The 27,084-nt window shown below is 45.7% G+C and overlaps 1 protein-coding gene across 6 annotated transcripts in view; it reads left to right on the top strand.

Annotated features, from left to right (window-relative positions):
• The window catches only part of RALY (RALY heterogeneous nuclear ribonucleoprotein), a 277,650-nt gene that overhangs the window by 110,790 nt on the left and 139,776 nt on the right, over positions 1 to 27,084 (top strand). For 4 of the 6 annotated variants that reach the window (XM_073309890.2, XM_073309888.2, XM_073309893.2 and 1 more), the window contains one exon: positions 26,319 to 26,408. The exons of the other annotated variants lie outside the window; for them this stretch is intronic. In XM_073309890.2, the coding sequence (XP_073165991.1) occupies positions 26,406 to 26,408 (3 nt within the window). In that variant the 5' untranslated portion in view covers positions 26,319 to 26,405. The remainder of the gene's footprint in view (positions 1 to 26,318; positions 26,409 to 27,084) is intronic. 6 annotated transcript variants of the gene reach the window in all.

Here is a 27,084-nt window from a genome sequence, read left to right as displayed (position 1 = left end):
TAATCATAATCTGCCCCTGTGCATTCAGGGGCAAATCCTCAGTTGGTAAAAATTGACTTCCGTGGAGCTATGACCATTTAAAGCAGCTGGGAATCTGCCCTCCAAACCCCTTGATTTATGCCGTTATTTCCTTACATGCCAAGTTTTGGTTGTAAATCAGAAGAGGGAGACAAGTTCTCTGTTACATCTGGAACCTATTTCCACAGATACCTCAAAAAGCCTCATTTTAATGACAGCACAGCCCTAAACCTACAGGCAGCTCAGAGACTGGATACAGCAGCTTACATTTCATTCATGTTGGGAGACGTTTTTCCTGTGCTCCCAGCATACAAAGAAAAGCTTCAAACAAAATGAAGACAAAGTCAGAAAAACTGGAAATCAAAGGAACAGTTTTACATGGGTTATGCCAGATTTCATAGTCAGAGGAGACTAGCTGAAATCAGATTTTTGAGGCATGTAAAGAACATCAGATTTAGTCTAAAATAATGCACCTCTCTGTTTATACCTTTAAAAAACAGTAAAAGGAAAATCCTGTTGTATTTGTAAGGAATTCACTTTTAGGTAAAATTACAAGCTGAAGAACAGAGATTTGTGCCTTTCTGTTATAGCCAGACTAAAGGCTTTTTTTTTTTATTCTTTGCCTAGTGTGTTTTGAGACAGTAACACATCCAGCAGAGATTGTACAAGGGTTTGGATAATTTATCATCCATTGTGAATTGCGGTTCTAAAGCTCTTTTGTGACATGCCCCAGCCCTCTTTGCATAGTGATTGGTATAATACATCTCCCTTTCCTTGCAAATGGCTCTTTGCATCTCATTTCTATATAGGCTCTGAGGGGGAAAAGGGGACTCTAAAAAAACCTAAGAAGATCTGCATCTGCGGGGGGGAGAAAGCAGAATTTGATCTTTTCCTTTGCATGTTGCAAACAAAATAGACCATTAAGAGATTCTGTGAGCCAAATCTGTTTGGAAGTACTGTAATTTAGAAAGCACTAAAGTGCTCCTATTCTGGCATGAAAAAGCCATTGTATTGAAAAAGTCACCTCATATTAATTTGTATTTTGAGAACAGAGTTGAACATGTTGCAGGGACTTTTCACTAATAATAAATAACATCCATGCTGTTCAATGGCTTTTCCTCTCCCTTACCCACAAACAGACGGTGTATGATGGGAGGCATATTCCTGAGATTCAAGAAACCTTGTGCTATAGCTTCCAGCAGAATGTCTGGGCGTAGAACCTTGTTGTCCTGTGCGGTTCATGTTTGGCTTTTTATTGTGGTTGCTAACTGATTAACAGCAGTGTGCCATTACTATACAGCTGCACTTACACACCAGGAACGTCTAAATGCTATCGGTTCAGGTCTTTCACATGTTTGAAATGAACTTGACCTTGGGAACTAAAGACAAAGGAGCTGTGTGTCAGAGGCAGCCTCTTTGGGCACTTCCCAAGCTCATGCAAATGAAACCTGCTTTCAAACTTAGTTGAACTTAGGCTTGGTTTAAGGTGCACAGCTTTAGCAAGTTCACTTATTTTTCACATTATCCCGACTATATACAGCCATAGGATGCCATGTATTTCTCCATCTGTAAACCGGGGGTCAGAGGGGACACTCACCCATCTTTGTAAAGTGCTTTGAGATCTGTGGATAAAAGTGTGATGTATGTAAATGATGAATGGTGACTGCATCACCTGCATTCTGCCCAGCAATTCGTCTTTGCTGGGACTACTAACATTCCAAACCCCTGAGCAACTTCAAACAGCTGCCATTGGGGGGGGACCCCGAACCCAAATAGTGACTTGCCAGAGAAATATTTCCTTCTTTCCCCACAAATGTGGAGCCATCCAATACAATCTTTAATGTTAACGTGGAGAAATCAAATACTTGAAATATTAGTAGATTGTAAAAGTAAGGCAGGTCCTGGTGCACTAACTCAGCCATACTAAACATGGTGCATGTCCTTCTGTATGCACTAATAAAGGAATGGGAATTCAGGTTTGCACAGAACACAGAAATGTTTAAGAGAAAAAACTATCAACATGCAACCTGCCCAAGTTAACACAACTTTGCCTTTGGTTTCTTTCCTGATTTTTGGCTTTAGGACTTTGACATGAGACAGTTTTAATAAGCATCCTTCCTTTGCAAATGCACTTAGTGCATGTCCTTAGTACATGGAAGTGATTTGACTGAGTGCACCCCCAACTGACCTGAATTCACAGATGCAGTGAGGGCCTGATCCAAAGCCTATTGAAGTCAATGAAAAACTCCCAAATCATGGGATTTTCATCAGGTACTAATTATGCAAAAGACACAACTGCATGCATGGAAAGGAGTCTCTTTAAACATTTGCCCCATAATTGTTTTTTTTTAATTATGAACCCTAACGAACAACATTGATTAGATGCGTCACAAATGAGGGATTTCTGCAGCTCTGCTTGGGAAGCTGCATGGCTGACATTTAAAGATTTCTTCTGAGCTGGGGCTGCTACAGATTTTGGACCTTTGAGATATCTGCTAAACCTTGTGAGTATGCATGATGTCCACAGGAAGCTTTGAATCGCAGAAGGGGGCCACCACCAAATAGGGTTTGACACCAAGGGGTTAGTTTTTTTTATTCTAGTAAGTGTTTCTGTAAATTAATGCAAAAGCAGCAGGTCAGAAACACAACTGGCTAATAGCCACCTGGATAATAAGAAGTGCAAGCCACTGACAACTTGGCCTTACGTCAGAGACAAAACCACGTGACATTTTTGTCCTGAGAAGGAAGTAATAGAAAGAAAGCCCTGAGTCGTGGCAGGTGGATCTGAAGATCTCGAAGTAGAACAGGGTGAAATATTTTTGACTAATAGTCAATTTGCCAAAAATTGCACTTTTGGTCAACACAAAACTGTTCTCAAATTTGACACAGATTTTTTTTTTTTTTTGAGGGAAGCAGGCGGGGCTTAGATGCTATTCACAAAATGTCTGGAGGAGAAGGAGGTGGTAGCAGCAGCTCCCTTATGACCTTTAGTCCAGCCATTAGGGTACTCACTCAGGATGTGGGGAACCTAGGTTCAGTTACTCCCTCTGCCTGATGTGACACAGGGATCTGACCAGGGAAGTTTTGGGTGAGTGCTCTAACCACTGGGCCGTGGGACATTCTGGGGTGTCTCTCTCCTGTTGAAGCGATTCTGCTTTTTAGAGATCATTAAATCATCATTAGAGCAGGGATTTGAACTTGGGTCTCCTACAGTCTAGGGAATGCCCTATCTACCCGGTTATAGAATCATTCTTAGGCCTGGTCTGCACTGAAAAGTTCGACTGGCAGAGCTACATAGATCAGGGGTGTGAAAAATCCACACGACTAACATAGCTATGACACCCAGTCTAGACAGAGCTATGTCAATGGAAACATGCTTCCATCGACCTAGCTACCATCATTCGGGGAGGTGGTATTCCTACACCATTAGTGTAGGCTGCATCTACACTACGGGGTTATGCCAACATAGCTATATCAGTACAGTCTCTGTAGCGTAGAAAGACCCTTCCTTCCTGTTGAAGGCCCAATGACTATTTAATTATTGCAAAAAGCAGAACAGCTGCAACCGAAGAGATTGAGAGAGACTCCCCACAGGATATTCCCTAACTCAGTGGGTTGGGAATTCACCAGAGAGGTGGGTTCAGATCCCTGCTCCACATCTGGCAGAGGGAGGATTTGAATCCAGGTCTACCACATCCCATGTGAGTGCTCTAACCACTGGCACAGAGCCTGTAAGAGAGCCACCCCCTTCTCTGAAAGTTTTGTGGATCTAGCCCTTTAAAAATGCCTGAGACAAAATGTTTTCAGTTGAACATTATGTTTCATTCGACCCAAAATGGATGTTTTCGATTTGCCAACATTTTTTGCAGTGTTTGGATTTGGTTTGACCCAACCTAATGTATTTCTTTTCGGTGCTGCCCGTGAACTGAAAAATCAGTTATTTACTCAGCTCTAGTCAGAAGGGTATTTAAAAACACAGGGTTGATCCGGATGGGCGACCCTCATAAAGTATCTTTGAACTGTGCTAGCCCACCCCTACGATGGACCTGATCCAAGCCTGCTGAAGTCAATGGAAGCTTTTCCACTGACATCAGAGGATTTGTGATCAGGCCTTATACGCTAACTGTCCAACTGGGGTGACCGTACAGTGCCTGGTATAAGGTTTAACTGTGGTTGTTTTACCAACTTCTTTGTTTAGAACAATTTATTTCCAATCTTTTTAATCCTTAAAAAAAAAAATTCCTTTCTCTGCAGAGACGCCTTCCTGGTAAACTGTAAAGTAATCCATAGATCAGCAACTCCATTTACTGTACAGTCTGTGGCCTGAAAATCCCTCACCACCCCTTATTAGAATCTAATTCAATTGCTCTGGAGAGCAAAGACATAATGTGGGCTTAGCTATCAAATCATCGCTCTCCTGCTTACCCTTTATCTGTCCTTTCAGCCCTGCCATTCAGCCCTCTAATGGTGGCTTTCTAATGGCCTGGTCTTCTAAATGGTATTATTAGAGCTGTGTGTATTTCTCATTTGCAAAGTACCACAAAATAAAACCAACAAGAACACACAAAATGGCATCAAATGAAAAATTCACCCTGCAGTGGCATCTCCTGCCCCGCGGGGCTCCCTGCTCCGGGCCCTGCAACTTGGCCCACAGGGTGGCAGCACCCCTCCAGCCTAGCAACGCCACCCTCATGACGAAGGAGTGGTCAGGCCACACCTGCCTGGCCCTGTGCCTGGTCGCACGGCTCTGCAGGACAAGAGCCACCACTGCAGGCTGAGTGGAGGGTGGCATGCTCTGCAACCCCCCGTACCCCCATTGGGCCTCTCACCCTGGGCACAGGACCCAGCAGGGCCTACCTTCCAGGGACAGCACAGGGCAGGAGGGGGAACAGAGAAGGGAGAAGAGGGGAGGGGTCGCTGGGACTAATGGGAGAGTGGGGCTAAATGGGGGAGAGGGAATGGGGGAAAGAAGGGGTTGGGTAGGGGTTTCTGGGGCTAATGGGGTGAGGTTTGATAGGAGTAGAGGAATAAATAAGGGGGGATGGAGTGCCTGGGATGTGAGGGCTGGAGACAGAAGCAGTAGGGTTTAGGGAGACCCATGATTCCCCACTGCATGGGGATGGAGAGGTTGGGTTATTTAGGGGCTGCAGTACTGGGTACATTTCAAGGAGAGAACCCTAAGGAGCTGACTATAGTGCTCATTGGGCTGATGCAGTGAAAGAACATCGGTTTCATAGCCAACCCTACCCAAGGGAGTGATGTGGCCAGTGTCACGTCCAACCACCTTTGCCTGCCCGATGAGCCTTTGGCTCGGGGGAACTTTGATTTTGAATTCTGGTGCGGGTTTCTGAACACCTCATGGTGCTGAGTAACGCTTACTGGAAGGATGTAGTATAGCTATCCTGGCAATTATGCACCGTTTGTATTGATATACAGTCATCTGGGGGGTACTTCATTAATGTAAATAGAACTCAAACACCATATTTCTACTGGAATAAACACAATAAGAGATTTCCGAAGCATAAAATGAAAAATTATAGTAAATACAAGCAATTGCCTGAGGCTCCAGATATTCTCCTACAGGGAGAGAGTCGCAGATAGGACAATATACCTTGTACCCACAGAGGGGCAAAGCCCTTCCTTGAGTTGGCACAACTTGGCTCTTGGCTGGACTAGAACCCCAAATCCACGTGCCCCTGAATTAGGGTCTCATATGTGCAAGGATGCCCCTGTTCAGCTTATTTGTGGGGATAGAACACAGGGACTTGTGAATCTAAAACATGAGCCTCAACTGCTTGAGTTAAAGGAACAGCCACTTCAGCACAGAGGCAGTTGCCATCTGACAGCCCTCTGTAGGGTGTCTGTCTCCTGGAAGGGAATGGAGTCGCACTGAATTAGCCTGGGTGACACCCTCCCCCTGGTTGAGGAAACTCGTTTTAAGTGTCACAGGTCCGTCGCCATTCAAATCCCCATAGAGGCCAGCACTGGCTGTTGATGCCCTCGGATGGCTGGGCTGCAAGCAGCACCAGCTTGTGGTTTTGTCACTAGAGGTCCTGGTTCTGCCCCTGCAGAGGTCACAACCCATAGCGTTGTTACACCCAGATCTGAATTGGGTGGCTTGAGGCCATGGGGTATTTGGTCTGTTTGTATTGGAGGCCTTCCCGCTGGGAGCTGTCCATAGGCCATTCTCCCTTCTCTCCTCACCCATGCTGAAAGGAAGCCATCAGGGGCAGGTCCTTCTCCCTTCCCCCTTGAGGAATCAGAGGGCTGGACAGGATACTTCTTCCTACCGCATGCTCTCATACCCCTAACAGAAGGCTGGGAGAGGGGCTTTGCCCGGTGAAGTCCAGAGGCAGGCAGATGGGTTCACCTGCGCTGGCGAGCTCCTTGGAAGAGTGTCCAGTGGATGTGTAGATGGGGCAGGCAGTGCACTGATGGGCTCTGCTACATCCGGATGAGGGAGCCCTTCCTCCTGTGCTCCACAGCTGAGACTTGCACTCCGGCTGCCCTAGGGGAGTAGAGTTCTGATTCAGACAGAGCACTGTTATGTGCTTTCTGTAGGATCCCCCCTCTATATGTAAGAAATAAGATGTTGTACATCATAGCATAAGACTGCAGGCTGCATCTGTCTGTCTTATCTCTGCCAGCGCTGCTATTTTATCTGATCTGTGATCTCTTATTTCCTCTCTCCTGCCTTTTCCATTCCCCTTTATCCAATCTCTAGCTAATCTAATCTGTCCCTTTTACTAACACTGGTATTTCTAAGGCACCTACCACTGTCCTACTGTGCTCTTTGAGCATATGACCCCTGGGGCACACTTTTGGACTTCCCTGGCTTTGATTTTCCCCTTTAAATTCCAATACCCACCATTGAAATATTGATAGCAGTATCTCCCCACTGCCATAGAACCCTTTCTCCACCAGCCATGGTGTCATCAAATTAGAAGAACAAACGGCTGTAATCAGCGGACTTGTGCTTTCTCCCTAAGTCTCTGTATTAATGTATCTAACTTGTAAAGGGCCAAGGTGATAGGTTTTATAGAAACTCTGTTCTTTGTGCGATGAGAGGGCTGATGGAAACCGTAATACTTCATGTGGTATGATGCCAGTCCAGCTAATGCTGAGCTGTATTAGCACTCTGATATCAGAAATATCCCTCCAACAGAGAGCTTTAGAAAACTGAGTGTGCTGCTCTTATTTCTGGGCATGTGTGCGCACGCTGGGGTTTTAGGCTCCACCTTTGAATGCGGAACGAATCTGTCACGTCGATAATGCCCCCCCTGTGAGTCAGAATATTAGTGCGAAGAAAGAATAACAACCCGGCTCTGAAGATGTCAGCTTGTGAGACGGCCGTGTAGGTGTGAGGGGGAGGAATCGACAGAGGGAGCATATGCAGCGGGTGCCATTCCATAGCTTGGCCTGCAGTAAAGGTTTTTGCCGGCCCCTGAGACACATTTTTAACAGCCCCTTCGGAGTACACTGCCTGTGCTTCTTTAACTAGGTCAGTTCACCTCCTATTCAGCACTTTACTTCCTTTTAAATACATAGAATCAGATTAGGGGTTCCCCTGGCCAAAACCCACTCAGATCAGGAGGCCAGAGGCCATCAGATAGCCGGTTATGGCTCTGTGATCTGGAGAGCCAGTCCTGACCCTGATGAGCATTAGAACAGCTGAGAGTCTGCTCCACCTTCCACCACTGGCAGAGGAGTGTTTAAAGGATCCAGTGCAGGAGAGCCATCATGGAACTCCACTATGTCCTGGACATGCCCCCTAGCCTGGGGTGCCAAGGTGCAGCTGGCACAAGAACCACCTCCTTCAGCTTTTGCCCCAGTGATGAGTTCCCCTTCACCAGGAGAATTCTCCACTGGCCACCTACAGCCAGATTCCAGACCCCTCTGCCACCCGAGCAGAGCAAAGGGGCCAGATCTGGCCCCTAGTGTCTGTAAGATACAGCTCCACTAGGAATGGGTGGCATGGAGGGGCTGCGCAGCAACAGGGGTCCCCAAAGTCTCAACTACCATTCCCATTGGGTTGTAAGAGAGAGAGCCCCAAAGCCACTCTTTGGAGGGATGCAACATGCACTGGCTGCGATTCCAACTCAATTCTGCTGGCTGGTAGAGAGGAGCGGTGAGCCATAGCCTCACTTTAACCCCATCTCCTGTAGACCACCTAGCAGGGCTGGCAGCATATTTTCCATCCGAACATTTTTTCAACAGGACATTAGTTTTTTGACTAAATGAATTATTTTGCAGAAAGAGTTGGCGGTCTGCGGAATTGTTTGTTTTGTTTTGTTGAAAAACCAAATGCCAGAAAACTGAAATATAGCATCAGAAGAAGAAAATATAGTGATTTGGCAATGCTGCTGCAGAGTCTTGTGTCCCCATTCTCCTCTATGTGCCAGGCTCCCCAGCTGAACTACATTATCCACAATGCACCATGGCCAGGACTCCCAGGATGAACCACCTCCCCTTTACAAGAGGGGAGACCATGGTGCATCATGAGAGAAGTAGTCCAATGAGGAAGCCTGGCACATAGAGGAGAATGTGAGCGTGAGGCATCTGTACTGTGACTCCCACGAGGCCAAGCAACACTTCCAAAACAAAGATTTTCCCTCAAAATACTTTTGTTTTCAGCCAGAATGTTTCAGTTTTTAAATTTTTTCCAAAAATCCAAATTTAGACAAAAATAATCTCTCATCGGTTTCAGGCGGGAGTGGAAAACCCATTTTCAAGCAGCTGTAGTTATCAGCACGACCCTAGGGCAGTGCCTGTGCTTCTCCTCTCCCCATTGTGGTTCCTTGTGCTCTTTCCCCACAATCTTAAACCCACAGTGTACCAGCCACAGCCTGGTCCGGAGTTTTTAAAGCTGTGAGGACAAGGGACAAACTGTCCTTTTTTTAGATGGCATAATTGCAATAATGGAACAGCCTTTAATGTGATATTATCTTTTAGAGAACCATACACAGGTGAATAAACATACAGCAGGTTATATGAAGTAACTTGATGATTCTCAATTAACCGGCTCAGTCACCTCCTTTGATTGACTCCAAAATTACTGAGCCTCGCTGGAAATATTATGAAATATAAAAGCAAAGGACTCTCTATTGACATTTTGGAAATACAAATTACATTTGTTGTGAAAAACGGGAAACTGTCTGTTTAATTGGTTGTAGGGTGCAATTTGTGTGCACTTAGGTAGGAAAAATACAGCTCTCTGGGGGATTGTTAAAGATCGCTTTCCTCTGAGTCAGCAAAGTTCATAGGTGGGAGGGAAACAGATCTATATCCTATAAAAGCTCAAACTAACAAGCAGTTCAGTCTGAGTGAACACTCTCCAGTAAGAGAAAATTACTGAACTGAACAGATTAGCACTGGAATTGATAGAGAGTGAATGAATGAAACATATGGGATTTGAACTGATAGGAAGGGATGCAAAGAGAAGCTTTTAGCTGAGATGAGTTTAGCTCAGTTCCTAGCACCTTGCTATGGGGAGGGGAGAGCCCACCAGATAGAAGAAATTGTAACCGCTTGTCTATAGATTGTGATTAGATCAGAGCTGGCCAATATTTTTTATGCATAACTCTTTTTTAGACGAAAAATGCAGATTCAGATCTCCCAAAACATTTTGTGAATTTGTTTTGATTTTGGCAAATTGCTTCAGTCGGAGGAGGAGAGGAAGAAAAAATCTTCAGCTGCCAAAGCAGTTAATTTTGACATTTTCAGAACAGAGCATTTCGATTTTTCAGGTTAGATTCCAAAGGTGAATTAGGTGCCTACCTCCAACATTGAGGTGACATTCATAAAAAAACAAGGAGGAAGTAACATCCTCCTTGTACCCAATAGCTCAGTGGTTAGGGTACTTATCTGTCATATAGGAGACCTAGGTTTGAATCCCTGATTTGGAGACGGGACTTCAACCCAGGTCTCCTACTTCAGTGTCCTCACTACTAGTCTGTTAGTTATTCTGGGCTGCATTTCTCTCCTGTTGAAGCTGTTACATTTTGTATAAAGAATTAAATATCCATTGGGCAACAGAAAGGAAGAAAGACTCCACAGCCTAGTGGTTAGAGGACTCACCTGAGCGGGTGAAGAAACTCAGATTCCAGTCCCTCTGCCAATTAGTATTTAATTACCTGAGGTCTGTGTCCTAACCATGGGCTATAAAGTATCACTAGGCTTGGAAGGATAACATTTTTATCGGTAACCATTTATTTCCCTCTACATTCATAAACCGATGGGAAAATATTTTCATCAATAAAAATTGAAATTTACAGATAGGTAAAGTATGAAAAATGCTGCTTGAGAACATATCAGAGAGTGATTTAAGGATGTTAACTTTTTTATTGTGGCAGGTGATGACAATTTGTGTGTTAATGGTTACAGAGCTGTAACTTTTTGAATCTCAGCATCTGCTGTCATTAAAGAATTATTGTCTGAGTCTCCCGTCATCATCTGACCACTCTATAATTTCCCCAACTGTGAAAAATTATAGATAGAAATAAAATAATTAGGGCTGTCGATTAAACGCAGTTTACTCACATGATTAACTCAAAAAATTAATCGCGATTAAAAAAATTAATTGCAATTAATTGCAGTTTTAATCGCACTGTTAAACGATAGAATATCAATTGAAATGTACTAAATATTTTGGATGTTTTTCTACATTTTCATATATATTGTATTCTGTGTTGCAACTGAAATTAAAGCGTATATTATTTTTGATTACAAACATTTGCACTGTAAAAATGATTAACAAAAGAAATAGTATTTTTCAATTCACCTCATATAAGTACTGTAGTGCAATCTCTTCGTCATGAAAGAGCAATTTACAAATGTAGATTTTTTTTTACATAACTGCACTCAAAACCATAACAATATAAAACTTTAGAGCCTACAAGTCCACTCAGTCTTACTTCTTGTTCAGCCAGTTGGTAAGACAAACAAGTTTGTTTACATTTAGAGGAGATAATGCTGTCCTTTTCTTATTTACAATGTCACCTGAAAGTGAGAAGAGGTGTTTGCATGGCACTTTTGTAGCCGGCATTACAAGGTATTCACGTACCAGATACGCTAAACATTTGTATGACCTTTCATGCTTTGGCCACCATTCCCAAGGCCATGCTTCCATGCTGATGACGCTCTTTAAAAAAAAATGCATTAATTAAATTTGTGGCTGAACTCCTTGAGGGAGAATTCTATGTCCCCTGCTCTGTTTTACTTGCATTCTGCCATATATTTCATGTTAAAGCAGTCTCGAATGATGACCCAGCACATGTTGTTCGTTTTAAGAACACTTTCACTGCAGATTTGACAAAACGCAAAGAAGGTACCAATGTGAGATTTCTAAAAATAGCTATAGCACTCCACCCAAGGTTTAAGAATCTGAAGTGTCTTCTAAAATCTGAGAGGAACAAGGTATAGAGCATGCTTTCAGAAGTCTTAAAAGAGCAGCACTCTGATGAGCAAACTACAGAACCTGAACCACCAAAAAAGAAAATCAACCTTCTGCTGGTGGCATCTGACTCAGATAATGAAAATGAACATGCATCGGTCCGCACTGCTTTGGATTGTTATCGAGCAGAACCCATCATTCGCATGGACGCATGTGCCCTGGAATCGTGGTCGAAGCATGAAGGGACATATGAATCTTTAGCGCATCTGGCACATAAATATCTTGCAACGCTAGTTACAACGGTGGCATGAGAACTCTCACTCAGGTGACATTGTAAACAAGAAGAGAGCAGCATTAACTCCTACAAATGTAAACAAACATGTTTGTCTGAGCGATTGGCTGAACAAGAAGTAGGGCCGAGTGCACTTGCAGGCTCTAAAATTTTACATTGTTTTATTTTTGAATGCGGTTATTTTTTGTACATAATTCTACATTTGTAAATCCAACTGTCATGATAATGAGATTGCACTAATGTACTTCTATTAGGTGAATTGAAAAATACTATTTATTTTGGTTTTTTTACAGTGCAAATACTTGTAATCAAAAATAAACTGAGCACTGTACCCTTTGTATTGTGTGTTCTAATTGAAATCAATATATTTGAAAATGTAGAAAATGTCCAAAAATATTTAAATAAATTGTAATCTATTATTAACAGTGCAATTAATCACACGATTAATCACAATTAATTTTTTTAATCGCACAATTAATCACAATTAAATTTTTTAATCACTTGACAGCCCTAAAAATAATGCCTAAAAGTAAATATCAATATTACTTATAAAAATTATTGTTGAAAACTGAATTCTTCCAAACTGAAGTGTAAGGGTGTTGCTGCTGCTATCACCGCCTTCTCCGTGTTTGTGAATGGTGATTCGATTTTGGAGTTAAGTGGACTTAGATGCCTGTGAACCTAGCCTTTCATTTCCAGATTTCATTTTGTTTTATTTAAAAAAAGAAAATGAGGGGGGGTGTTAAATGCCCAACATTTAAATGAAATGTTTAGTTTCAGATCAAACAAAACATTTTGTCTGTCCCAAAACAAATTTTTTTTCCAAGCTTTTGATTCTCTGGAAGTTCCAAAAGATTCTGATTTTGGGTTGACCCAAAACTAATGTTTGGAACTTCCAGCAAGCCAAAAAGCCAGTTATTTGCACAGTTCTAGCTTAGATGGCTCACTTCATGAGGAAGCGCTTCAGGACCGGGACTCTCTCTTTGTTAAATATTTGTACAGCACCTAGCACAGTGACGTCTGGCCTCTCGATGTCACCACTGAATAATGATAAAACGAGGCTTACCCAGTATAGCTGCTGCCTCTAGTTCATGTGACTCCTGGGTTGAGTCCTGGCTGTAGCAAAGTGCAGGATATAATCAGCCATCCCGTGGGGAGTCCTTCACTGGTTATGCCCATTCTAGTGTCTGGCCAGTGCTCTGCAGATGCAATCTATGGTTGGCTAAAGAGATAACAATGCAACGTTAATGTGATACGGGAAAGCTGAACTGCCTTCACCCAAAAAATCCCATGAACTACTCCCTGCACTGGTCAAGGGTGGAAAGTTGACACCAAATGAAAGCATCAACCAACCAACAATTGGCAGAGATTGGCAGAGGGTTTGTTTTATTTGCTTGCCTTCCTCTGCATCATGGGTCACAGGTCACTTGCTGGTTTAAACTAGTGTAAATGCGGGTTTCTCCGTAACTTGAAGTCTTTAAATCATGATGTGAGGATGTCAGTGACTCAGCCAGAGGTTAGGGATCTATTACTGGGTGGTGAGGTTCTGTGGCTGGGTGGATGAGGTTCTGTGGCCTGCAATGTGCGAGAGGTCCGACTAGATGATCACAATGGTCCCTTCTGATCTTAAAGTCTATGAGTCTATATGATCACAACTGAAAAATGTGAGCAGTGGCTGGAGCACACAGAGCCAGAGCCCCACAGGGTACAGTTTTGTGCACATGTAAGCACCTAGCCACACCTGCAAGTTGTGGCTTAGGGTGTGCACTGGCATTTACACATGTAATTCTTATGCCAGGTGTTGTCAGCAGCAACAAGGGCCGGGTTCAAAGAGCGAAGAATCCCTCTTTAACCTAACAAACACCAGCGGCTTGAGCCCCCACTTACAATTTCTGAGATCATTCAGTTCCTTCCCTGGGTACCCTTAGCAAGACTTGCTTCCCCACTTGCAAGCACTGAGCCTGTGTGGGAAATAAGAAACAGCTTGGCTGCGGGGGAAAGGGAACACAGCACTGACTTGAGAAAACACAGCAACAACATAGCGAACTGAACAGTACATAAAACACTCCCTCCCTGTGACGGGGCAAGGCCAGATGGCTATAGAAAAGTAGTGGGAGATAGATATATTAGCTCCAGGCTAAACAAATCCCTGGTACCAGGATAAGTTAAATGGCAGCTGCTCCAGGTCAATTAAGATACCTGGGGCCAATTAAGAACTTTCCAGAAGGCAGGGAGAAGGCTAGGTTGATTGGGACACCTGAAGCCAATCAGGGACTGGCTGAAACTAGTTAAAAGCCTCCCAGTTAGTCAGGTGGGGGCAGATGTCAGGAGCCATGGGAGGAAGTTGTGCTGTTGGAGAGACTGAGTAGTACACACCATATCAGGCACAAGGAAGGAGGCCCTGAGGTAAGGGTGAAGTGGAGCCTGAGGAAGTGGGAGGCTGCTGTGGGGAAGTAGCCCAGGGAATTGTATGTGCCATGTTTCTAAAGGGTCAGCTACCATAGCTGATACTATTAGGGTCCCTGGGCTGGAGCCCGGAGTAGAGGGTGGGCCTGGGCTCCCCCCTTTGCCCCCACCCTGATTAATTACTGAGACTGGGAGACAACAGAGACTGTGCAAGAGAGGATAGCTTCTCCTCACCTCCCTCGCTGGCTTATGATGAAAATGTGACCCTTGTCTCTAGAGAGAGAAGGGTTACATGGAGGGTCACAGTGAGCCTCTGAAGCTAGTGAAATCCTCCAGGAAATGCAGGACCCACAGAGACAAGGACAGAGCTTTGTCACACACGGTAACTGTGGCACTAGTCCATTAATTTGGTTCCCCACTCGCAGGTGGGAATGCCCAGCATCTCAATGCCCTTTATCACATCCACTAAACCCCACTCACAGTTTGGTGTCAGTGGGTAGTGTTTTCCCAGAGGCAGGCCTAGCTCCAGTCCCTTAGGAAGTGTTGCCTTGTCCTGCTCCACCACCTAATCCAATTATAGTGATTTCAGAATTATATAGTAGCTGGGTAGGAAGGGCCGTCCCAGACTTCATTCAGCTCTGTTGCTGCAAAGAATCATCTCTGTGCCACCTCCCAACAGCACAGGATCCTCAGTGGAGGATAACCAGTAGCATAACTTTGAGCTGCAACCTGGTCATGAGGTCGGAGCTCTTTTTTCCCCTTTCTTATTTCAGTTCCACAGTCCAACCAATTCTTGGTTTATGTACAGTTATGGTCACTCCCACTGGAGGAATTCTGGGTAAAAAACTTATGCAACTGAAGCTGTACATTCCGTACTCTCTCTTGTGCTTCTGGCCACAGGGTTTACAGGTGCAAGCCCAGATTTTCCTTTCAAAATAAGAAAAGGAGGACTTGTGGCACCTTAGAGACTAACCAATTTATTTGAGCATAAGCTTTCATGAGCTACAGCTCACTTCATCGGATGCATACCGTGGAAACTGCAGCAGACTTTATGTATACACAGAGAATATGAAACAATACCTCCTCCCACCCCACTGTCCTGCTGGTAATAGCTTATCTAAAGTGATCATCAGGTTGGGCCATTTCCAGCACAAATCCAGGTTTTCTCACCCTCCACCCCCCCACACAAATTCACTCTCCTGCTGGTGATAGCCCATCCAAAGTGACAACTCTTTACACAATGTGCATGATAATCAAGTTGGGCCATTTCCTGCACAAATCCAGGAAAGCTCACGAAAGCTCATGCTCAAATAAATTGGTTAGTCTCTAAGGTGCCACAAGTCCTCCTTTTCTTTTTGCGAATACAGACTAACACGGCTGCTACTCTGAATCCTTTCAAAATGTTGCCCTTAATTGGTAGCTGCCGTCACCACTTCAGACATAACAATAGTTGGCCATATTCTGCCATCCTTAGTAATGCTGAGTAGCACCTCAAGTGAAGTTCTAGTGGAATAAGGTACTACCCAAGGTGAATGTAATTGTACATCTAATTGTACATTTATATAGCTGTTCTTTGTCTGGCAGATCCCAAAGAGCTTTATACACTGCAATACAGAGGCATGGGTTAGATGTAGTGCAAAGGAGTTACTGCAACCACTTCTGGGGTGGAATGAAACAGCTGTTCAATAGAACACAGCAGTCCAGGACTGTCGGTGAACAAGACTGCTGAATGCAGTTGAAGCAAGAGAGAGAACTTTAGGCAGGTAGAACATAATTTCCCCCAATCAGAATTTCACTAAGACACCGGAGTTAGCACCACTACTCGTAACCTAAAGCACTATGGGATCTTTAACAACTAGAGATGGGCAGCACCTCCATTCTGTGTTTCACTGGGTGAAACATGGCAGGCGGAAAGGAAGCTGGTATCAGTGATTCTCACTGGTTGCCAAGGACAAAGCGGGACGATGCAGAAGGAAAACTTTAGGATAAACAGTAGGAAAAAGTTTGCAGGCCAAGCTCTGTCCTAGTTCACCCTCCACCTCCCACGCAGGCTTCTGTGGGGCTGTAAATCGGTGCAGGGACTCTAAGCACCCTTTGGCGATGGCAGAAGAACATAAGAGCAGCCATACTGGGTCAGACCAAAGGTGTATCTACCCCAGTATCCTGTCTTCCGACAGTGGCTTATGCCAGGTGCCCCGGAGGGAATGAACAGAACAGGTAATCATCAAGTGAGCCATCCCCTGTCACCCATTCCTAGTTTCTAGCAAATAGAGGCTAGGGACACCATCCCTTCCCATCCTAGCTAATAGCCATTGATGGACCTATCCTCCATGAACTTATCTAGTTCTTTTTTGAACCTTGTTATAGTCTTGGCCTTCACAACATCCTCTGGTAAGGAGTTCCATAGGTTGACTGTGTTATGTAAAAAAATACTTCCTTTTCTTTGTTTTAAACCTGCTGTTTATTAATTTCATTTGGTGCCCCCTAGTTCTTCTGTTCTGAGAAGGAGTAAATAACACTTTCTTATTTACTTTCTTCACACCAGTCATGATTTTATAGACTTTTGTCATATCCCCCCTTAGTCGTCTCTTTTCCAAGCTAAAAAACCACAGTCTTATTAATCTCTCCTCATACGGCAGCCGTTCCATACCCCTAATTGTTTGTATTGCCCTTTTCTGAACCTTTTCCAATTCCAATATATCTTTTTTGAGATGGAGCAACCACATCTGCACACAGTATTCAAAATGTGGGCATATCATGGATTTATATAGAGGCAATATATTTTCTGTCTTATTATCTATTCCTTTCTTAAGGATTCCCAGCTTTCTGTTCATTTTTTGGACTGCTGCTGCACATTAAGTGGATGTTTTCAGAGAACTCCAAGATCTTTCTTGAGTGATAACACCTAATTTAGACCCCAACATTTTATATGTGTAGTTGGGTTTATGTTTTCCAATGTGCATTACTTTGTATTTATCAACACTGAATTTCATCTGTCATTTTGTTGCCCACTCAGTTTTGTGAGATCCTTTTGTTGCTCTTCGCAGTCTGCCTGGGACTTAATGATCTTAAGGCTCATGCTTCTAGATTCAGATGTAATAGGCTCCCTTTCTGCTGCTGATGACTCACGCCGGGGCAGTAGAGAGAATACCGATCACTTGGCGATTGTTAAAAGCTAAGAACAGTGGGATTTACATCAATGGCCTGGTCAGTCCCAACTCCAAAATTCCATTTGTTTCAATCAGACGTGTTGTTTTTTTACTTCTCCTCCTGGCAAAAGCTTTGACATGGTGCTACCAGTGCAGAGCCACACCGTTCCTCTTTAGAGGTGGCTACATTTCAGGGATGAACCATCCCAGCCACCAGAGTCATACCATTGGGCTGGAACTCACCTAAGACAATACTTTCTCCTGCGATTCCCAGAACTTCCAGCCCTGCTGTCCCCTCTTGACGTAAGTGAGCTGAGAAGGGTTTTTTTACTCATTTTGTACCTAGTGGAGTCATCCCATTGAGGCACTGGGAGGAAAAATAGTGTCATGTTGTTGTAGGGGAAAATACAGAGGGGAGACTGAGATGCATGAATGAGAACCAGGAAATTCCCTTTTCCTCTCATCCTGTGTGCATGTGAATGATTAAAACGACACAATCTAAATAATACAAACAAAGCCAATAAACTTCAGGGGCCAGATCCTCAGCAGGTGGAAATCAACCTAGCTCCACTGAAGTCAATGGGCCATATCCTGAGCTGGTGTAAATGATAACAAGGGAGTTGCTAAGTGAGCCACATGCCCATCAGGTGAATATCAGTGTAGTTCCATTGAAGTCAATGGACCGGCCCCTCAGCTGCTGTAAATCAGTGTCACTCCACTAACGCCAACAAAACTGCACCAGTGTAGAATAGCTCAGGGTTCTTTTACTCCTGAAACTTCAAAATGAGCAAAGTTATTGGAAAAATCCTGGAAAAACTCAAAACCACAGCCCTCCAATGACATGTGTAACATGTCAGCATTAACTCATCTCGGAACAAAGCTGAAATGGCTAGTGTTGGCAGGTCTAGCTTTTAGAGCGGGGTACTCTGTGAGTCAGGACTCCTGGCTTCTATTCTGCCACTGATCACCTGGTGAAGTCACTCCATGACCAAGTTCCCTGTAAGCTGTGTGGCTGCGCGGCCGTGCAGCAGCCTATTTAGCATTGAGCAGGCACTCAGGGAACTCGCCCAGGGACCTACTGCAGCCAGGGGAGGGGCTCCCCACCCCCAGCCCCAACCTAGCCCAGCCCCCAACTTACCGTAGCTGAGGTTCCCTTACCCAGGTCCGAACCCAGCTGGGGTGGCAAGGCCCGGACCGGACCCAGCCATGGCCAGGGCAGCCTGGACCCAGCCACGGCCAGGACAGTCCTGCCTGAACCTGGGCGGCCAGGCCTGGATCTGTTGCTCCCGGGGCACCCCTCCCCGAACCAGCCCCGACCCGGACCTGCAGGGGCCAGGCGCCTATCCTGCAGCTCCCACCCAGGACCTGCCATGGGACAGGCTCCTTTCCCACCCAGCCCAGGTGCTGTTGCAAGGAGAGAGAGCGGAGAGGAGTCCTCTCTCTCCCCACCGTAGCCCCAGAGCACCCTCCTGCACCCTAAGCCCCTCATCCCCTGCCCCATCCCAGAATCCGCACTCCCAGCCAAAGCCCTCCCATCCCTGCACCCCAACCCTCTTCCCCAGCCCTGAGCCCCCTCTCACACCCCTAAACCCTCGTTCCCATCCCACTACATGAATTTTTTATGTGCGCCAATATGAAGGTTGAGTGACACATCACCTCTATATTTGTGCACATAACAAAATTCATTCCACACATGGGTGGGAAAAATTAGAGGGAACACTGTTCATGACTTTGGGTCCTGTTTTCAGGACCCTCTAGGCACATACATGTATGTCTACTTTGCACACGCAAAATTGGAGGCCCATGTGGCTAGACAGATGCATCTATGCATGGTTGCATGAAAATGCAGGCATGTGTGTGCTTTTTTGGCTGTTTGTGCATACCCAGCCCCTGATCTTGCACCATTAAAATCAATGAGAGCTTTGGCACTGACTTCAATGAGCGTGGGAGAGTAGTTTCAGACTCCTGAAAATCAGACCCTCTGTATCCCAATTTAACTTTCTGTGAAATAGTGTGACTAATATACCCATCACAGCAGGGTGAGGTTTAGTTGACTAATGCCTCTAAATTTCTTTGAGATCTTTAAATTAAAGTATATGAAATGCTATATATATAAATGCAGATAAATCAGGTAATAGCTAAATGTAAATGTTCTCTGATAAATGCTAGAGAAGAGCAAAGTATTTATTTATTTCTCTGAGAAGCACAGAAAACAGTTCATCAGTGTTTGTGTAAATCACACTGTGTAAACCAAATGAAGGATTAGAAAATACGCCTTACTCGAGTAACTCAGTCTGTTTAGTTTAACAAACAGAAGGTTATGGTGTGACTTGAGGTTGCCATGTTGCCAACGACTCTTGGCTCTTCTATCTGGCAGAGAAAGGTATAACATGATCCAACAGCTGCAAGTTGAAGCTAGACAAATTCAGACTGGAAAGAAAGTGTAAAGTAGGGTAATTAATCATTCAAACAATTTACCAAGGGTTGTGGTGGATTCTCTATCACTGGCATTTTTTTTAAAAAAATCAATATTGGATGTGTTTCTAAAAGCTCTGCTCTAGGAATTATGTTGGGGCAGGTCTCTGGCCTGTGTTATACAGGAGGTCAGACTAGATGATCCCAATGGCCCCTTCTAGCCTTGGAATCTAGGGGTCTGTGAATCACTTTATAATTCACTCGCCAGCACTGCATTGGTAGGCTTGGAAGGATTAAATTTTTATTTTTAAATATTGGTAAACATTGATTTCACCATATATACACACACACACACACACACACACACAAACCAACACAAAAATATGTCCAGCGATGATGACAGAAATTTACATATAGGCAAAGTAAGAAAAACGCTGCTTGAGAACTTAGAGTCAAAATCCAGTCATTTGGACTTTTGAATTAAGCTTGTTACATTTCAACATATACTACCATTAAATAATTGTCTGACTTCCCCTAATTTCACACAACTGAGAAAATGTGAATCCATAAAAACAAAAACAAAAATAAGCTTCAAATAAATATTGATATATCTGTCCAAAATATACGAAAACCCCATTAATTCTTCCGAGTCTAACTATTGGCTATTCTGGGGAGTGTCTCTCTTTCTCTTGTTTTGACCAAAAAGTCCACCCTCGACCTGAGGAAACTGTCATTGAAACCGATATGTTTCCTTGGAAAGTTTTGGTTTAGACAAATTGTCAGTTTTCAGCAAAAAATGTTTTGTTGAAAAATTCTCCACCAGCTGTTAGTGCCACTTTCCCAGCAGCAAACAATTGTGTTCAATGGGTTCTCTTTTCACAGCACACATTCATTTTCCAGGCAGAAATCAGCTTCCAAACCCAGCAAGAACAGTGCAAGCTGTATAAAATAGCATAGACAAATTGGCAAGCTGGGAATACGCTTTGGTCCCCGCCGCCACCACCACCTCCCTTCTCAGATCAAACACAGGTGCAGGAGGGGTACAGATCTCACCTTGTTAAATGCTTTTCTTGAAGACGCTGTCTTCCTTGAAGGCATCTGCCTTGTTTTCATAGTAATCCAATTCATCCCATACCCCAAAAGTCTGTCTGCATCACCTCCCAATGTTCAGGTTATCACAGGATGCCTCACCGTTAATATTCCTTCTCCAATAGCATCTGTTGTCAACCTCCTCATTGGTAAAAATAATGAGGAGTCCTTGTGGCATCTTAGAGACTAACAAATTTATTTGGACTGCTATGGGTACCCGCATGGCCCCTCAGTATGCCAACATTTTTATGGCTGACTTAGAACAACGCTTCCTCAACTCTTGTACCCTTACACCCCTACTCTACTTGTGCTACACTGATGACCTCTTCATCATCTGGACCCATGAGAAGGAGGCCCTTGAGGAATTCCACCAAGATTTCAACAATTTCCAACCTACCATCAACCTCAACCTGGACCAGTCCACACAAGAGGTCCACTTCCTAGACATTACAGTGCTAATAAGCGATGGTACATAAACCCCACCCTATACCGGAAACCTACTGACCGATATATTTACCTACATGCCTCCAGCTTTGTCTACATTGTCTACATTGTCATTGTCATTTCCCCTGCCATTGTCTACAGCCAAGCTCCAAGTTACAACCACATTTGCTCCGATCCCTCAGACAGAGACAAACACATACAGAATCTCTATCAAGCATTCTTAAAACTGCAGTACCCACCTGGTGAAGTGAAGAAACAGATTGACAGAGCCAGAAGGGTACCGAGAAGTCACAAGAAGACAGGCACAATAAAGAAAGTAACAGAACGCCACTAGCTGTCACCTACAGCCCCCAACTAAAACCTGTCCAACGCATCATCAAGGATCTACAAGCTATCCTGAAGGACGACCCATCACTCTCACAGATCTTGGGAGACAGGCCAGTCCTCGCTTACAGACAGCCCCCCAACCTGAAGCAAATACTCACCAGCAACTACACATCACACAACAAAAACACCAACCCAGGAACCAAACCCTGCTACAAACCCCGGTACCAACTCTGTCCATATATCTATTCAAGGGACACCATCATAGCATGTAACCACATCAGCCACACCATCAAGGGCTCGTTCACCTGCACATCTACCAATGTGATATATGCCATCATGTGCCAGCAATGCCCCTCTGCCATGTACATTGGCCAAACCGGACAGTCTCTACGCAAAAGAATAAATGGACACAAATCTGACATCAGGAATCATAACATTCAAAAACCAGTAGGAGAACACTTCAATCTCTCTGGTCACTCAATAACAGACCTAAAAGTGGCAATTCTTCAAAAAAAAAAATTCAAAAACAGACTCCAACATGAAGCTGCAGAACTGGAATTAATTTGCAAACTGGATACCATCAGATTCGGCCTGATTAGAGACTGGGAGTGGTTGGGTCATTACAAAACCTAAACTTAATTTCCCCAATACTAATTTCTCCCTACTGTTACTCACACCTTCTTGTCAACTGTCTGTAATGGGCCACTCTCTTACCACTTCAAAAGTTATTTTTCCTCCCTTGGTATTCTGCTGTTAATTGATTTCTCGTTAGACTGACCTCACACTTGGTAAAGCAACCCCCATCCTTTTCTGTATTTATATCTGCTCCTGTATTTTCACTCCATGCATCTGATGAAGTGGTTTCTAACCCATGAAAGCTTATGCCCAAATAAATTTGTTAGTCTCTAACGGGCCACAAGGACTCCTCATTTTTGCTGATACAGACTAACATGGCTACCACTCTGAAACCTCCTCATTGGTAGCAACTTCTGCTATGTCTCTCTCCCATCACAGGCAGTGGAGGGCTTTAGCTGCCATAGCTCTGGGGAGGAGAATGCATAGTGATGCCACACTACTGCCTAATGCCATTCTGCCTTTGGAGGGGAAAGGCAAGTCCAGTCCCACCATGGGCACTGAGGGAATAAATGTGGAAGCAACCAGGACTACTGCTTTTCAGAGGGCCCACCAGTATCATCTCTGAATTGCCAGCCAATGGCAATGGGAAGCAGAGTCGGACTATTGCCCACATCCCTAATCTGTATTGAAAAGCCCTTTAGTGTTTAATGGGGATGAACAGGGTTCCATAGACATTGCTCCCAAACTCTTTCATATTATAGGCAGGGCTGATAGCATTGCCTAGTATTAGGGCTGCCTGACGCATCCCATTATAGGATCATTTTCAGTTGCTGATAACTTTGACATGCTTTAACTGTGAGACAAATTTTCCAAGCTGGATGTCTGCCTCGGGCTGCATTATTTTGGAAAATTTCAGCCAAAACTGTTGAGCTGTTTCTGCAAATGGGTTTAGCAAACATACATCACTTTGCAACGTTAAAAGAATTCTGGTGACCTTTTCTTTGGAAATATAATGTGACAGGCTCCTCTCCCACCCTGGGGTCCCCCGCAAACAGCCTCCAACACCCCTTGCTTTGTGAACACTTCGGTGAGTTTTTTATTTATCTTCTGCCACCGTCACAATCCCCATGCAGCAGTACTATATACATTGTCCTTCAATCCTCAGCCCTTTCTCGAGGGAGAGGATGCAGTCTCACCAGCCAGAGACCAGGCTTCCCCTGGGCTCTGCTAGCCCTTCTCTGCTTTGCACATCCTCACGGTGCTTTTAACTAGCTGCCACAGATCCACAGGATCAGTGCTACAGCCCCAGCTTTGGAACAGTCCCTAGAAGGAACCCTGTCAGTGTCCCTCATCCACTAGGGGTCTCACTCTTCCTCCAGGGTAAGCCAGGCATCTTCACCGCCTCCTTAGACTCGCCCTCTGGGCCTGCAGCACACCTGCTTCACACTGTGAGCTCCAGTCAGCCAGTTCAGCTGGGAGAGAGCCCTGATGGAGACTTGTCCACTCTGCAGGGATTAATGCACCTCCCAGAGCGTTTGCAGTGAGGGTCACACACCATTGTCGGAACAGTCGGGTTTATTCATTTTCTGGAACACAGCATGGGAAGTCCTTAGGGTAGTGCAGAGAAATGAAGGTTAAATTTAGTCCATTGTGGTTAGCCCAGAGCCCAGCCAAAGCTGTAGTGAAGCCCTTGGTTCAAGCTGTCTGTCTCTACACCTGTCCTCCTTGGGTGAGAGCCCCAACTCCCTCCAGCAGCCAATTTCTCCCTTCCCCCGCACACCTTACAGTCCTTTGTTTTCAGCTTGGGAATAATGCTCAGCTTCCCTGCTGAACAATGTCCCTCTGGGGCATTGGGTGCTAGATGCGAATGTTCTGCCATTGTCTTCTCAAATGCTCCATTGATATGGGGAGTAGGCCCAGACCACTTGCTGACACCCACCTCTATGTCTCTTAGCCTACTCCGAGAGCATTCAGTCCTTTCCCACCCACTGGGTAACAATGCAGCATATAGGGGAAACTGAGGCACACAAAGGGCTCATAAAATATTCCCACTTCATCACACTAGCCTCCCCAGCTGGTGGGATAATTAGCTCCACAGCTCATCAACTCCCTGTCTGCTTAGGCAATTAAGTGCTCCCCTCCTCCATCAGGCCTTACCTGGTGGAGCTAATTATTGCCTAAGTGATCAGAATGTTGGTCAGCTGCTGGCTCTCAGTTGTCTATTACAAAAAAGATCTAGCACCCCTATGCAGTGGAGCATGGACTTGAAATTTGGTAGGGGGAGGTGGCCTGTGCGTCAGGGATGTGTCCTTTGCCATCCCCATGAAAATCCTCCCAAATCTGGCCAAGTTGTATCTTTTGAATAATTGCAGTTTACACAGGCTCACTTGAGACTTGCTAGAGTTTAACAGCTAAAATCTCCCAAGATCCAGTCCTCACTGAGCCTGCTCATCTCCTGTCAGCTCCTATGTCTGACTGAACCACACATATGCCCTCACCACAGAGTGACTGACAATACCCCCTCCAGCACAGGGCTACAGGGGTGAACCCAGAGTTTCTCTTTAAAGGCTGCTCTGGGCCAGGGTGGGGGCTGGGCACTGGAACTGAGAGAAGGGAGTCTGTCCTGTGTTTTCAATGCCCCTGCACTCCAGCTGCCAGCCAGGCAATATGGAGGAGGACATGTCCTCATTCAAATACAGAGGAGACAAGGGCATTGCAGGGGAAGGCTGGAGGAGTGGCTTGTGACAGTGGCTGGGGGTGGAGAGTGGGGCTGGAGGCGGATGGGGGCAGCGACTGGGACAGACTGGGCAAGGGGACTGGTGGGAGTCAGGTGGTGGAGCAACTGACATTGGATGAAGAGCTGGGGAGGAGACTTGGACCCAGAACCAGTAGAGTGGGTGAAGGAGGCGGGGGGCAGGGCATAGTCTGATATGGAGCTGGTGTTTGGGGGAGGACTGGGACTGGCTGGGCACAGAGACTGGGACAAGAAGCTAGGGGAGGAGGGGACCCTGAGATTCGATGAGAGGCCTGGGAAAGGAGACTGGGACTGGGAGACAGGGGGTTGGGGAGCATGGTAAGAGGGCCACTGGAGCCTGTGTGAGAGAGAAAGAGGGAGATATTCAGGGAGTGTGGGAGGGAAGTGGGGCTGGCTGGGCAAGGAAACTGGGAGCAAAGAGCCGGCAGGGGTAAGAGAGAACAGGACTGAGAATATCTAGGCAAGGAAACTGGGAATGGGAGATGAGGGAGACTGGGATCAGGAGCCTGGATGAGTGAGACTAGGACTAACAGGGCAAGGAGCCTGGGCCTGGGACCAGCAGCCTGAGAGGTGGTGATTGGTACTGACTAGGGTTGCCAACAGTTTAATCACACAAACCCAAACACCCTTGCCCCGCCCCCTGCCCCACCCCTTCCCTACCCCTTCTCTGAGGCCCCGCCCTGCTCACTCCATCCCCCCTCCCTCTGTCACTCACTCTCCCCCACCCTCATTCATTTTCACCAGGCTGGGGCAGGGGGTTGGGCTGCAGGAGGGAGTGCGGGAGGTGCTTACCTCTGATGCCTCCTGGTCGGTGGTGCAGCGGGGCTAAGGCAGGTTCCCTACCTGCCCTGGCACCGTGCTGCTCCCGGAAGCTGCTAGCACATCCTTGTGGCCCCTGGCGGGGGGGGTGGGGCACAGGGGGCTCTGCGCGCTGCCCCTGCCTGCAGGCACCACCCCCACAGCTCCCATTGGCTGCAGTTCCTGGCCAATGGGAGCTGCAAAGTTGGTGCTTGGGGTAGGGCAGTGCACTGAGACCTCCTGGCTCCACCCCATGGGCTGCAGGGTCATGCTGGCTGCTTCCAGGAGCAGTGTGGAGCCAGGGCAGGTAGGGAGCCTGCCTTAGCCCCGCTGTGACGCCAGACTTTTAGCAGCCTAAAATCTCCCGGTTTCGCTTCAGTAGCCTCCAGGAGATAGAGCCCAATTCCGGGAGACTCCCAGCAAAACTGGGAGGGTTGGCAACCCTAGTAGTGACCAGGTGAGGGATGAGGAACTGGTGTTGTGGTGTAAACAGAACTGGGACACCTGGGAGGAGATGGTGCAGAAGGGGACAAGCTATGTTAAAAGAACATTAGTCAGGTTGCAAAGTCAGGCACTCAACAGTTAGGAAATCCCAGATTTAAGCTTGCCTGTGAACTTGCGTTGATACAGTTTTTAATCACACTATTTTTTCCATAGGACCCCTGCCAAAATACTGAATTGCTGCTCTTTAAGGGAGTGCTGCCCATCCCGTACGCTGAACAAGGCAGTGGTCCTGTGAAAAAAATGGTATGTGATCATGTCCTTAAACACTGGGCATATTTGGCAGTGTACCAGCTTCATGTATCATGGCCAGGCTACAGCTGGAGCAGTTTACAGCAGTCTCAGTACTGCTACAGTTTGTGCCCAGCTCCAGTTGCCTTCTGGCAGTTGAAGATCACTGGTGCAGCAATACATCAGCTGTGAACAGCCGCCCCAGAAGAGCCCCTAGGGCCCTGGGACTACTCTCCCTAGCAGCTAGCCTGGTCAGGAATTTTTCAACAAAATTATTTTTCGTTGGAAAAGGCTGATTTGTCAAAACAGAAACTGTTCACAGGACTGTTCCAAGATAGAATTGCTGGTCAAAAAGAGAGAGAGCCCCACTCCAGAACAGTCTGTAGCCTGGTGGTGGTCAGGGCACTCACCTGGGCTGTGTGGAGACCTGAGTTAAAGTCTTTGCTCTGACTGATGTAGAGCAAGGTCTGGAACCCAGGTCTCCCCCAGCCCAGGTGAGTGTCTTGTCCTTGGCTAGGCAGGGGTGGGGCTCCCTCTCTCTAGTTTGTGGGTTTTTTTAAGAAAAGGGGGGAGGGGGGCTCTGGTTTTTCCTGATGCAGAATGGGAAACAAATCCAAACTCTCAAAAATATTCCCAGAGTGGGAAACACATTTCCTGCCCAGCTCTACCCAACAGCCAATCCTGGAGACGT

The sequence above is a fragment of the Lepidochelys kempii genome, chromosome 13 (genome assembly GCF_965140285.1).
Source record: "Lepidochelys kempii isolate rLepKem1 chromosome 13, rLepKem1.hap1, whole genome shotgun sequence".
Taxonomy (NCBI): Eukaryota; Metazoa; Chordata; order Testudines; family Cheloniidae; genus Lepidochelys; species Lepidochelys kempii.
This window is presented reverse-complemented; position numbering and strand designations above follow the sequence as displayed.